General features: G+C 42.1%; 1 protein-coding gene across 17 annotated transcripts in view; it reads left to right on the forward strand.

The window, feature by feature from the left end:
* Positions 1-12,512, forward strand: part of TCF4 (transcription factor 4) — a 382,697-nt gene that overhangs the window by 324,417 nt on the left and 45,768 nt on the right. For all 17 annotated transcript variants that reach the window (XM_010854778.1, XM_010854777.1, XM_010854776.1 and 14 more), the window contains one exon: positions 3,362-3,495. In XM_010854778.1, coding sequence (XP_010853080.1) covers positions 3,362-3,495 — 134 coding nt within the window. The remainder of the gene's footprint in view (positions 1-3,361; positions 3,496-12,512) is intronic.

The following is a 12,512-nucleotide window of genomic DNA, read 5'->3' on the forward strand; positions in this document are numbered from 1 at the left end:
CTTCCAGGAAGGACCACGTCACGGGAAGGAGAGCCTAGGGGCGTGGCTTGGCATCTCCCTTAGATTAGAGTGGGCACATTCAAAATCATTCTGCTTCAAAGGAATCTGTTTCCTTTCCCTGTAGAGTCTTAGCTCTTTTAGGTTGTTCGTTCACATATGAAATTCCATGGAAAATCTGTAAAGTTGAATTGAATGGGTCTCTGGCTTTCCCTCATAGCTCAGCTGGTAAAGAATCTGCCTGCAGTGAAGGAGACCTCGGTTCGATTCCTGGGTCGGGAAGATCGTTGGAGAGGGGATAGTCTACCCACTCCAGTATTCTTGGGTTTCCCTTGTGGCTCAGCTGGCAAAGAATCAGCCTGCACTGTGGGAGACCTAGGTTCGATCCCTGGGTTGGGAAGATCCTCTGGAGAAAGGAAAGGCTACCCACTCCAGTGTTCTGGCCTGGAGAATTCCATGGATTTTATAGTCCATGGGGTCGCAAAGAGTCAGACACGACTGAGTGACTTTCACTTTCGAGGGAATAGAGAGAATTGGTTTCACATGTAATGGAGCACCTATTAACCGGGGTCTTTTAGCTTTGTGACCTGTCCTCGGTGTCCCTTTCTTTCAGTGGGAGCATCAGGTACGTCATTCGGGTGTATTCTGTGCCATGACAAAGGTGTATCACCTGCAGCTTGAAGCAGTAGTCACTTGGGCGTCAACGGGTTTCCCTGGTAGCTCAGATGGTAAAGAATCCGCCTGCAGTGCAGGAGATCGCGGTTAGATTCCTGGGTCAGAAAGATCCCCTGGAGAAGGGATAGGCTACCCACTGCAGTATTCTTGGGCTTCCCTGATGGCTCAGATGGTAAAAAATCTGCCTGCAATGTGGGAGACCTGGGTTCGATCCCTTGGTTGGGAAGATCTCCTGGAGAAGGGAACCCACTCCAGTATTCTTGTCTTGAGAATTCCTTGGACAGAGGATCTAGCGGGCTACACCCCATGGGGTCTCATAGAGTTGGACACGACTGAGCGACTTTCACTTTGGGCATTGACACCTCTCTTTTACGACCAGAGAAACTGTGTTACCATTACTCGTGCTTACAGAGACTGTCAACTCAAGGACTCATCACCCAAAGCCAAATTTCGTGGAGAAAAATGGACACAAGGATAGATTTTGTCCATCTGCCTTTAGGAAGGTCGCTTGGTTAAACCATGCACACTGTAAGGAGAGATCAGGTAGATTAAAACAACAGGCTCTTCTCCGTGTCAGACCATGCAAAATACGGGGAACAAATTTGCTTTTCTGCATATAAATACTCAAAACACACAAAAAAAATTTTTTTGAGTTGACATTTATGATGAGCACAATTAATTCGCACACATCTAATTCTATTCTTTCAAAACACATTATGCCAAGATCATGGGATGTGATAAATATTAATTTACTGTGAAAAGCATAATTTATGTAAAATGTGTATTTTTGTAAGTCTGCATTGAGTAAAGTGTCTGAGTTAACAAATCCTAAATGTATTTGCATATAGTACATCCTGTCAAAATGTTTCAGGAGACTCTTGTTCAATGATAGATACTCTCAATTTATTTGCCATGCATGTCATCTCTCTGAAATGTTCGTTTTTCTTAGACTTCATGTTTGAATTTAAGATGACATCTACACTTCCACAATCTCTGAGCTAAATCTGAAGTCCATGAATAGCTACTTTTTAAAAGTCGTATGTTTTTACATGATGATCACAGACACAGTACGTTGTAATCCCATTTCACATGGCTGCCTTCAGTGAGAGTCTCCAATACCCTGAGAATTCAGGTCTCGAAGAAAATGTAGTTTAGATGAAAGCGATTCAGAGACTGTCAGTAGCACAGGCTTCCCAGGTGTCTCGGCGGTAACGAATCTGCCTACCGAAACAGGAGACGTAGGAAACATGGGTTTGATTCTTGCCTGGAAAATCCCATGGACGGAGGAACTTGCCTGGCTGTAGTCCGTGGGGTTGCAGAGAGTCAGTCATGACTGAGCATGCACACATGTCAGTAGCATGTTTTAAATTCACTGCTGTGTGACCTCTTATTTTAACTTCAGCCTCCATATTTTAGTTAAAACTCTTATGTTGTATACATCTTGCATTTAATAATTTTTGTTAAACTATTGAAGGAAAAAAAAACAGCAGTAGCATAGATCCTCTGCACCCTTAATTTAAGAAACCCAGACCAAGCAAAGCAAACTTAACAGTGACTGAGGCCTCTGGGCCCAGAGAGTGGAAAAAAATCTGTAGGAATATTTTTAACATGGTGTTAATAGAAAATTAGCTTGATATTAAAATATATTTCATATAATTTTCATATTATTTTAAACTTCTCTGGAGTTTTATCCAGAGGCTCTCAAAATTGTCTGTAATGTAGATACCACCTTATGATATGTGTGTACCCTTTCGATTGCTACTGAAGACTTAAGTTAGCTATATAACTATATATCAAAATATAAACATTCAGAAAGGAGACAAACACTCAGAACTATATACTTGGGGCTGTTCTTCCTTAAATTATTACATGCTGCCGCTGCAAGTCGCTTCAGTCGTGTCCGACTCTGGGCGACCCCATAGACGGCAGCCCATCAGGCTCCCCCGTCTCTGGGATTCTCCAGGCAAGAACACTGGAGTGGGTTGCCATTTCCTTCTCCAACGCATGTAAGTGAAAAGTGAAAGTGAAGTCACTCAGTCGTGTCCAATTCTTAGCGACCCCATGGACTGCAGCCTACCAGGCTCCTCCATCCATGGGATTTTCCAGGCAAGAGTACTGGAGTGGGGTGCCATTGCCTTCTCTGTAATTATTACATCCCATGATATAATTCCAACTTTAATTCCGTCTACTTTGTATGTCACAAAAATGAAACCCAGTCTCTGAAGTCAGATATTCTTTCTCATTATTACTTATTTCTTTATATGCTCACAAAACTTGTAAACTGGCCATCTGTGTATTATCTCAAGGGTGTTATTTTCACCCCAAAATTCAGGAACAGTTAAATTTTTTCAGTGATTTTCATAGGAAGGAAAATGTCAGGCTACATCTGAGAAGTGTTTTCTTTAGCATTAGCTACCTTGCTGTCTTGACATAATTCTATGGAGAAATATGTTCTGTTCTTTTCCAGTTGAATTTTTACTAGGAACCCTTTAACTGTGTTAAATATTTATATTTGTTTGGCAATGTAGAGCCACGTGGAAAGTGTAATGAGGTGGTCTTCTGTAATCAGCTCTCCAACACAAAGATGCACACATCACAGGCAGTTGTTTTGGGGGATATGGAGAAGCCCTGGACTATAAGACAAGGCTGAGTGCCTCGGGAAAGTCACGGTTTTCTTTGTCCTTTACAGATGGCCATCACAGCAGTGACCCTTGGAGCTCCTCCAGTGGGATGAATCAGCCTGGCTACGGAGGGATGTTGGGCAATTCTTCTCATATTCCACAGTCTAGCAGCTACTGCAGCCTGCATCCTCACGAACGTTTGGTAAGGCAGACGCACGTGGCGAGGGCGATGGTACAGCTAGCTTATTAAATCCCCTCCTGTCTTCTCGTGCATGTACACATGGGCTCTGTCAATGGACATAAAATGGCACACACCCTTCTGACAGTCTCGTTTCTGGTATCAGAGACATACTCAGATCTCCTTTGTAAGCCTAACAGACCCTCTGTGTTGTGCACTGTTCTGTTGATTGAATTTTGTTCTGTGCTTTCTTTATCATGTCAGTTTCCTTAAGTACATAAATACATACTGTATTTGAGTTGCAGCATTTTAGCTGTGGTGGTTCCTTGGCTTTTGTTGTTGTTTTGTAGGGGTTTTTTTTATGTTTGTTTTTGAGGCAGGGGTTACTATCTGTAGTTTTGAAGGGTATGCTGCAGGGGGCATAGCGACAGTCCGTAGACTTTGAATTAGGTAATGTACATCTCCCAAGGGCATTTCCATTTCACCTTGACCAGCTTCTGTAGCCGATGACAGCTTTGAATTATTGTATCACACCTAAAGGAGACCCTTCATGTTTCCTGTACACTTCGTCAGTTACAGCAAGCAGACGGCTTGTATTTGGATCAGATTCCCAGTTTTCAGTCTTTTATTTTTACTTCCACACCCTCCAGCATCTCCTTGGTACTCTTTCACTTTCACCCCATTGAAGACTGCTGAGCTAAAGAGAATGGTCTCTTTATTACTGAAGTTTCCATTCTGCCCATCATCCTACACGCGTCCATCCTAGTATGTCTCTTTATTCTGGAGAAAACAGGGCATCAGGGGTTTTTCTAGTCTCAAAATTTCCCACATCCCAGAATCTACTGAAGAACTTAAGCCTATCACTAAGTGGAGGAAAAACTACTGCTAGGTCATGCATTAGGTTTCAGTTCAGTTCATTTGCTCAGTTGTGTCGACTCTTTGTGACCCCATGCACTGCAGCACGCCAGGCCTCCCCGTCTATCACCAACTCCCGAGTTTACCCAAACTCAAGTCCATTGAGTCGGTGATGCCATCCAGCCATCTCATCCTCTGTCGTCCCCTTCTCCTTCCGCTTTCAATCTTTCCCAGCGTCACAGTCTTTTCCAATGAGCCACTTCTTTGCATCAGGTGGCCAGAGTATTGGAGTTTCAGCTTCAGCATTAGTCCTTCAAGTGAATATTCAGGACTGATTTCCTTTAGGATGGACTGGTTTGATCTCCTTGCAGTCCAAGGGACTCTCAAGAGTCTTTTCCAACACCACAGTTCAAAAGCATCAATTCTTCGGTGCTCAGCTTTCTTTACAGTCCAATTCTCACATCCATACATGACCACTGGAAAAATCATAGCCTTGACTAGACAGACCTTTGCTGGCAAAGTAATGTCTCTGCTTTTCATATGTTGTCTAGGTTGGTCATAACTTCTCTTCCAAGGAGCAAGCATCTTTTAATTTCATAGCTTCAATCACCATCTGCAGTGATTTTGGAGCCCAGAAAAATAGTCAGCCACTGTTCCCACTGTTTCGCCATCTATTTGCCATGAAGTGATGGGACCGGATGCCATGATCTTAGTTTTCTGAATGTTGAGTTTTAAGTTAATGTTTTCACTCTCCTCTTTAACTTTCATCAAGAGACTCTTTAGTTCTTCTTTGTTTTCTGCCATAAGGGTGGTGTCATCTGCATATCTGAGGTTATTGATATTTCTCCTGGCAATCTTGATTCCAGCTTGTGCTTCATCCAGCCCAGCATTTCTCATGATATACTTTGCATAAAAGTTAAATAAGCAAGGTAACAATATACAGCCTTGACGTACTCCTTTTCCTATTTGGAACCAGTCTGTTCCGTGTCCAGTTCTAACTGTTGCTTCTTGACCTGCATACAGGTTTCTCAAGAGGCAGGTCAGGTGGTCTGGTATTTCTATCTCTTTCAGAATTTTCCACAGTTTGTTGTGGTCCACACAGTCAGTGGCTTTGGGATAGTCAGTAAAACGGAAGTAGATGATTTTCTGGAACTCTCTTGCTTTTTTGGTGATCCACCGGATGTTGGCAATTTGATCTCTGGTTCCTCTGCCTTTTCTAAAACCAGCTTGAACATCTGGAAGTTCATGGTTCACATACTGTTGAAGCCTGGCTTGGAGAATTTTGAGCATTACTTTGCTAGTGAGTGAGATGAGCATAATTTGCAGTAGTAGTTTGAGTAGTCTTTGGCATTGCCTTTCTTTGGGACTAGAATGAAAACTGACCTTTTCCAGTCCTGTGGTCACTGCTGAGTTTTCCAAATTTGCTGGCATATTGGGTGCAGCACTTTCACAGCATCGTCTTTGAGGGTTTGAAATAGTTCAGCTCAAATTCCATCACCTTCACTAGCTTTGTTCGTAGTGATGCTTCCTAAGGCCCTCTTGACTTCACATTCCAGGATGTCTGGCTATAGGTGAGTGATCGCACCATTGTGATCATCTGGGTCGTGAAGATCTTTTTTGTACAGTTCTTCTGTGTATTCTTGCCACCTCTTCTTAATATCTTCTGCTTCTGTTAGGTCCATACCATTTCTGTCCTTTATTGTGCTCATCTTTGCATGAAATATTCCCTTGGTATATCTAGTTTTCTTGAAGAGATCTCTGTCTTTCCCATTCTATTGTTTTCCTCTATTTCTTTGCAGTGATCATTTTGAGGAAGACTTTCTTATCTCTCCTTGCTATTCTTTGGAACTCTGCATTCAAATGGGTATATCTTTCCTTTTCTCCTTTGCCTTTTGTGTCTCCTCTTTTCATAGCTATTTGTAAGCCTTCTCAGACAATCATTTTGCCATTTTGCATTTCTTTTTCTTGAGGATGGTCTTGATTCCTGCCTCCTGTACAATGTCATGAACCTCCGTCCATTAGAATTGGGCGGCAGACAATATGGGACCAAGTCTCTTGTGCAGTAAAATAGATTTGAAAATGTATGAACCTCTAATCCTCCAAATGGGAGAGACTGTAGCAAACCCAGAGTTTCCTGGTTGTACTTACATTGTTGTTGTTCAGTCGCTCAGTCGTGTCTGACTCTCTGTGACCCCATGGGCTGCAGCTCGCCAGGCTTCCCTGTCCCTCACTATCTCCCAGTGTTTGCCCAAACTCATGTCCCTTGAGTTAGTGATGCCATCCAAGCATCTCATCCTCTGCCGCCCCCTTCTCCTCCTGCCCTCAGTCTTTCCCACCATCAGGGCCTTTTCCAGTGAGTCAGTTCTTCACATCAGGGGGCCAGAGGATTGAAGCTTCAGGTCCAGCAGCAGTACTTTCAGTGAATATTCAGAATTGATTTCCTTGGGATTGAAGACTCTGAAGAGTCTTCTCCAACACCACAGCTGGAGAGCATTAGTTTTTCGTTGCTCAACCTTCTTTAACATCCAACTCTCACATCCATACATGCTGCTGCTGCTGCTGAGTTGCTTCAGTCGTGTCCGACTCTGTGCGACCCCATAGAGGGCAGCCCACCAGGCTTCCCCGTCCCTGGGATTCTCCAGGCAAGAACACTGGAGTGGGTTGCCATTTCCTTCTCCAGTGCATGAAAGTGAAAAGTGAAAGTGAAGTCGCTCAGTCGTGTCCAACTCATCGTGACCCCATGGACTGCAGCCCACCAGGCTCCTCCATCCATGGGATTTTCCAGGCCAGAGTACTGGAGTGGGGTGTCATTGCCTTCTCCACATCCATGCATGACTACTGGACAAACCATAGCTTTGACGATATAGACCTTTGTTAGCAAAGTGATGTCTCTGCTTTTTAATAGGCCGTCTAGGTTTGTCATAGCTTTCTTCCAAGGAGCCAAGCATCTTTTAATGCCTGCAGTCACCATCTGTAGTGATATTGGAGGCCAAGAAAATAGTCTATCACTGTTACCATTTTTCTCCGTCTATTTACCACAAAGTGATGGGACTGGATGCCATGCTCTTAGTTTTTGAATGTTGAGTTTTAAACCAGCTTTTCACTCTCCTCTGTCACTGTCCTCAAGAGGCTCTTTAGTTCCTCTTCACTTTCTGCCTTTAGGGTGGTGTCATCTGTGTGTGCTTATATTACTGCTCTTCCTCTTGTGATGCGCCCTTTTTTCTTTTCCTAATACCCAGATTTATGCTTCTTTCTCTGTACCAATATAGGAATAGTACTTTCTTGATTTCTGTGGTCTTTGTTCTGTTTTGCTCAGTCGCCAGAGATATAGAAAAGATGACATATTCTATTCTGATGACGGAAAACGTTCCAGAAGAGTTCAGATATCCTTGAAAATATCTACTTATTAATGGTTAGTCCTGGTGACAGAGACAAGATGAGATCAGTGAGCTTATCCTCGAATGAGAGACAGAAGATGAAGGTGGAATTGGCCTTTTTCTATCATCTCCCAACTTTGAATGTGGAAATCACAAGCTAGCTCAAATTTCAGCCCATTTTCAATAAACAGTAGATGATTTACTTTCAAATTTCTTCTTCTTCCACCTCTTACTTAGAGTTATTAGTGTGAAATCTCAAATAGCACGTATTGTTACACTAGAATTTCTTCTTGGTTAATACTTTTATTTCACCATAATCATTTTGCACTTCTCTGAAGAACTCATGATCAAAACTATATGTGTCCTGCAAGCAAGTTTTGATTTATAAGTAAAAGATTTTGGCGTTGTACTAATATGTTGGAATTTCCGTTAGGCATTTACTTTTCTTCACTCCTGTATTTATTTCTTTCCCTATCATGCTCTAGAACTTTGACTTAAGTGGTTTGATTTTTATCCCAGTGAAGTTCACTGCATGGGGGAAGCATGTTGAAAATGTGCTCAAAAGCACAGAAAATGTGGTTTTTAAAATGGAAACTAATTATACCCTTTTAGAAAAAATTTACTGAACCTAAACAATGTTATCAACCAGGAGGAAAGATCGTTTTGAAGGAGTAACCTGATAGGTTGTATCAGGTTCTGTGTCTATAATGTCATTTATCCATTGCAAAACAGTTTTCATTCTTAACACCATCAACGAGCATATCTTGGAGATGAGGGGGTTTATTTTTCAAAAAGACAAACAAATTAGGTTTCTGGTAATGTGCCCTGATGAATTTTCTCACTGATAGGGAAACTACTATGGTATCTAGTAATCCTTGTGATTTCAATATTTATTAGAAAACCTCTTGCCGAAGTGACTTTTAAAAATCTGATCCTGATTGAGAATCATTGGCGTATACTCTGGGCGGTTAGTTTCCTTTCGCTTGAAAGTAGTGGTGGTTCCTTAAAGTTTTCATCTGTAGCTTTTACCCAGTTTCATACTGAACAAAGGAATAGTTTGAGAAAAAGGAGGCAAGCTTTCCTTGGATTATTTTGGGTACAATTTGGCCAAATTAGTATGTCTTGCTGAAGGTAAACATTTTAGAAACATGATTGCCTTTATCACTTTATAGTATGTTATAATAGAATGTGTAATTACAAAGCTTAAAATCCAAATACAACAGTAGCCAACTGTCAAGTCACTGGTGTTGATTCTTTAAATCCCCTTTACAGTTTCAACCTTGACAACAATCCCACAGCTAATCACTACTATGTCACAGATACACGGACAAAATCACTCAGAAGAGTGTAGTTTGTGGTTAAGCTTTGGAAGGAGTTGTAGAAGATTTAGCTTTGGAATGACTTGGCAGAATTCTTTTTAAAAATAGGATAGAGTCCCTGCAGTCCGGCATGGGTTAGGAACGGTCTCTGTACCACAGAGTGAAATGGTCCTGGGAGTCTGGAATTTTACTATGAAGGAAGTTCTGTTGTCTTTTATTGTTTGTAACCTAAACCCTTACTCTAGTGATTCTCACCAGGGGGTGATTTTGCCCCACAGGAAACATTTGGTAATGTCTGGAGATATTTTGGGGTGTTAGAACCCGGGGGCTAGGGGGTGCCTATAGGTGGTACTGGAATAATCCAGTGTATAGAGGCCAGGGATTCAGGAAACATACTACAATTCATAAGAAAAGCACCCCCGACACACACCAATCCCTGCCAGGCAAAGAATGCTCTGGCATGAAAACAGTGCCAGGACTGTGAAATGCTACCCTAGCACAAAATTTGACTTTATTCTTAGTATGTGCTAACAGTGATCATATTTTCTAATCTTTGAATGATCAACTCATCATTTAATAAAAAAACATTACTCACGGAAACATTTTCAACACTTAACTCTGTCAGTAGACTCCACATACACTATAATTGGGTATCAAGTAAAAATAAATAAACAAATAGTGGACATGTAAAACCTTAACACCTGGGGCTTCCCAGATGGCGCTGGTGGTAAAGAATCTGCCTGCCAGTGCAGGAGGTGCAAGAGACGTGGGTTCGATCCCTGTGTTGGGAAGATTCCCTGGAGGAGGAAATGTTACCCCACTCCAGTATTCTTGCCTGGGAAATCCCATGGACAGAGGTGCCAGGCGGCATGGGGTCACAAAAGAGTCAGACATGGCCGAGCACACACAAAACCGTAGCACTGTGTCATACTTCCCTTTTCCTTTGCCTTCGTGGTCGGCAGGGTAGATATTATTAATAGCTAGAGTAAGAAAGACTAATGGGACCTCTTATGCTGCTGCTGCTGAGTCGCTTCAATCATGTCCGACTCTGTGCGACCCCATAGAGGGCAGTCTACCAGGCTTCCCTGTCCCTGGGATTCTCCAGGCAAGAACACTGGAGTGGGTTGCCATTTCCTTCTCCAATGCATGAAAGTGAAAAGTGAAAGTGATGTAGCTCAGTCGTGTCCGACTCTTAGCGACCCCATGGACTGCAGCTCCTCCGTCTATGGGATTTTCCAGGCAAGAGTACTGGAGTGGGGGACCCCTTACAGTTGATCCCTAAATACTCTAAGAGAGACAGTAGTCACGTATCACTAATGATCTCGGTGGTGTGTTTATTATGCCTTTGAGTGACAGTAGTTGTCAAGATCCTTTGCCTTGTAAAATAATCTAGTTATAAATCTCATTAACTTATTTCAGCATCTCATTTTCTGTGAGTCTCTAAAAATAACGAATTTACATGAATTTATTTGGTTTCCCCACTAAAGTCTATGGGGAAGAACTTTCCTTTTTAGTCTCTGAATTTAGGAGTAACCCTTTGTCAAATCCTGACATTTGACAAAGGGTTACTCCATTTTATACCAAATTAAAAGGGTCTAAAAATTCTTACTGATTTGATAATATTTTTCCTGTCTCATCCTCTCATTATTATAGTTATTTAAATATTTTTCAAAATTCTTGTCCTCTGTTTTGATTTTTGAAAACTTGGGGCTGATTTATCCAGTGTCTCTATTCTTCAGAAATTGAGCATGGTCTAGGACTGGGTAGAAATGAAATCAAACAATCTTTTTTCCTTTTATTTCTCTTTTTCCATAGTTTGTTTATTTTTTCCACATTATTATAGTCTTTAGTTTTTGAGCAAAAATAGCTCTTCCAAGTTTGGTCTTCCATGGCTTATCCAGTTTTTAGGTCAGTTGTACTGTGTAATGGGCTCACTCGGTTATCCTTTGGAGAAAATTTCATGGACTAGATGAGGTTTTCTGGAAGTGCCAAGTAAAAATGAGTTTAACAGGTGGCCTAAGGAATTTTTGGTCAAGCAAAGAGGTCCAAGAGATTTAAAAGTTTGAAAGGCATTCTTGGGAACTTGGAAACGTTTAAAGGCATCATCCCAGCTATCTCACTGAAGTGGACCTTTTGGTTGGACTATTTGGGGTGTGTAGAGGTAATATTTTCAAAGGCATCTGCCATGTCACTGGCAGATCTGAGTCCAAAATACAGATCTATCTTCTGGGCTCTTTAGTTGCCTCTCAAATAAGTAGTGTTTCAGTCCACTGTTTATTAAACACTAGCTGGTCTCTGGTGGCTCAATTGGTAGAGAGTTCGCCTGCAATGCAGGAGACCCAGGTTTGATCCCTGAGTCAGGAAAACCTCCTGAAGAAGGAACTGGCAACCCACTCCAGTATGCTTGCCTGGGAAATCCCATGGACAGAGAAGCCTGTTGGGCTACAGTCCATGGGGTCGCAAAATTCAGACATGACTTAGTGACTAAACCACCACCAACAACTGGTAACCAGTTGTTCTTTGAGCTGCTCATAGGATGAGTGTGTTCAGCACTCAGCCACAAGTTGTGAGAGGCAGAACTGTGAGGTCTGTTCTCTGATTAAAGCGTTTCAGTTTAGGTGGAAATGCTCTTGAAACAGGAAGCCTGGAAAAGCAGCATTTCAAGGAAGATCCCCTGGAGGAGGGAATGGCCACCCACTCCAGTATCCTTGCATGGGAAATCCCAGAGGAGCCTGTTAAGCTACGAGTCCATGGTGTTGCAAAAGAGCCCCCACATGACTGAGCAGCTAAACAACAGCAGCAGCAGCAACTGAGTGTTGCATGGACAGCGCAGAATGTAAATGTATCAGGGAGAAGAGATGGTGAAGGAGCTGGAAGTAGGAAGGGATCCTCAGGGGAGAGGTTGAACCCAAGATGGGCCTCACCAAATAAATAGGGGATCCTGTGATACAGGGGGTCCACGTCTTGTGACTAGATGTCTGGGCTTTAAGTTCCCCTGACTTTCAGCATCATATCTAAACTCTAATTTCAACAGAATCTCCAGTAGTGACATACTAAAGATGCATAGCCCACTAATACATGACATACAAGGAAAAAGTATATTTCAACTTAAATATTTTTCCTTTACATGTCTGTCATATAGTCAAATACCTGTGAGCTTTACTTTTTAAGCTACTGTAGCTTGAAAAAGAAGATAGCTCCATTTTGTGAATAACTATGTTCTTTGTAAATAACCACATTCCTCTTACTGATCTGCTCATTGGACAGCGAGCAGGTGTTTGGGGAGCAACTAATTTGTCACCTTACAGGCACTTGTGAGATGCCATATAACTGCTAGTATGAGAGTCATACCCAGAGCTAAGCCTGAACGCCTTCTGTGAAAGATACTCTTTTTCATGGTCAACTCTACGGTGAATTGCTAAGGGAGAGAACCTATAAGGAAGGACATAAAATAAGTTCTCATTTCATTTGTTCCAGGGTAATTCAACAT

The sequence above is a fragment of the Bison bison genome, unplaced genomic scaffold, assembly GCF_000754665.1.
Source record: "Bison bison bison isolate TAMUID 2011002044 unplaced genomic scaffold, Bison_UMD1.0 scf7180017864349, whole genome shotgun sequence".
Classification (NCBI taxonomy): domain Eukaryota; kingdom Metazoa; phylum Chordata; class Mammalia; order Artiodactyla; family Bovidae; genus Bison; species Bison bison.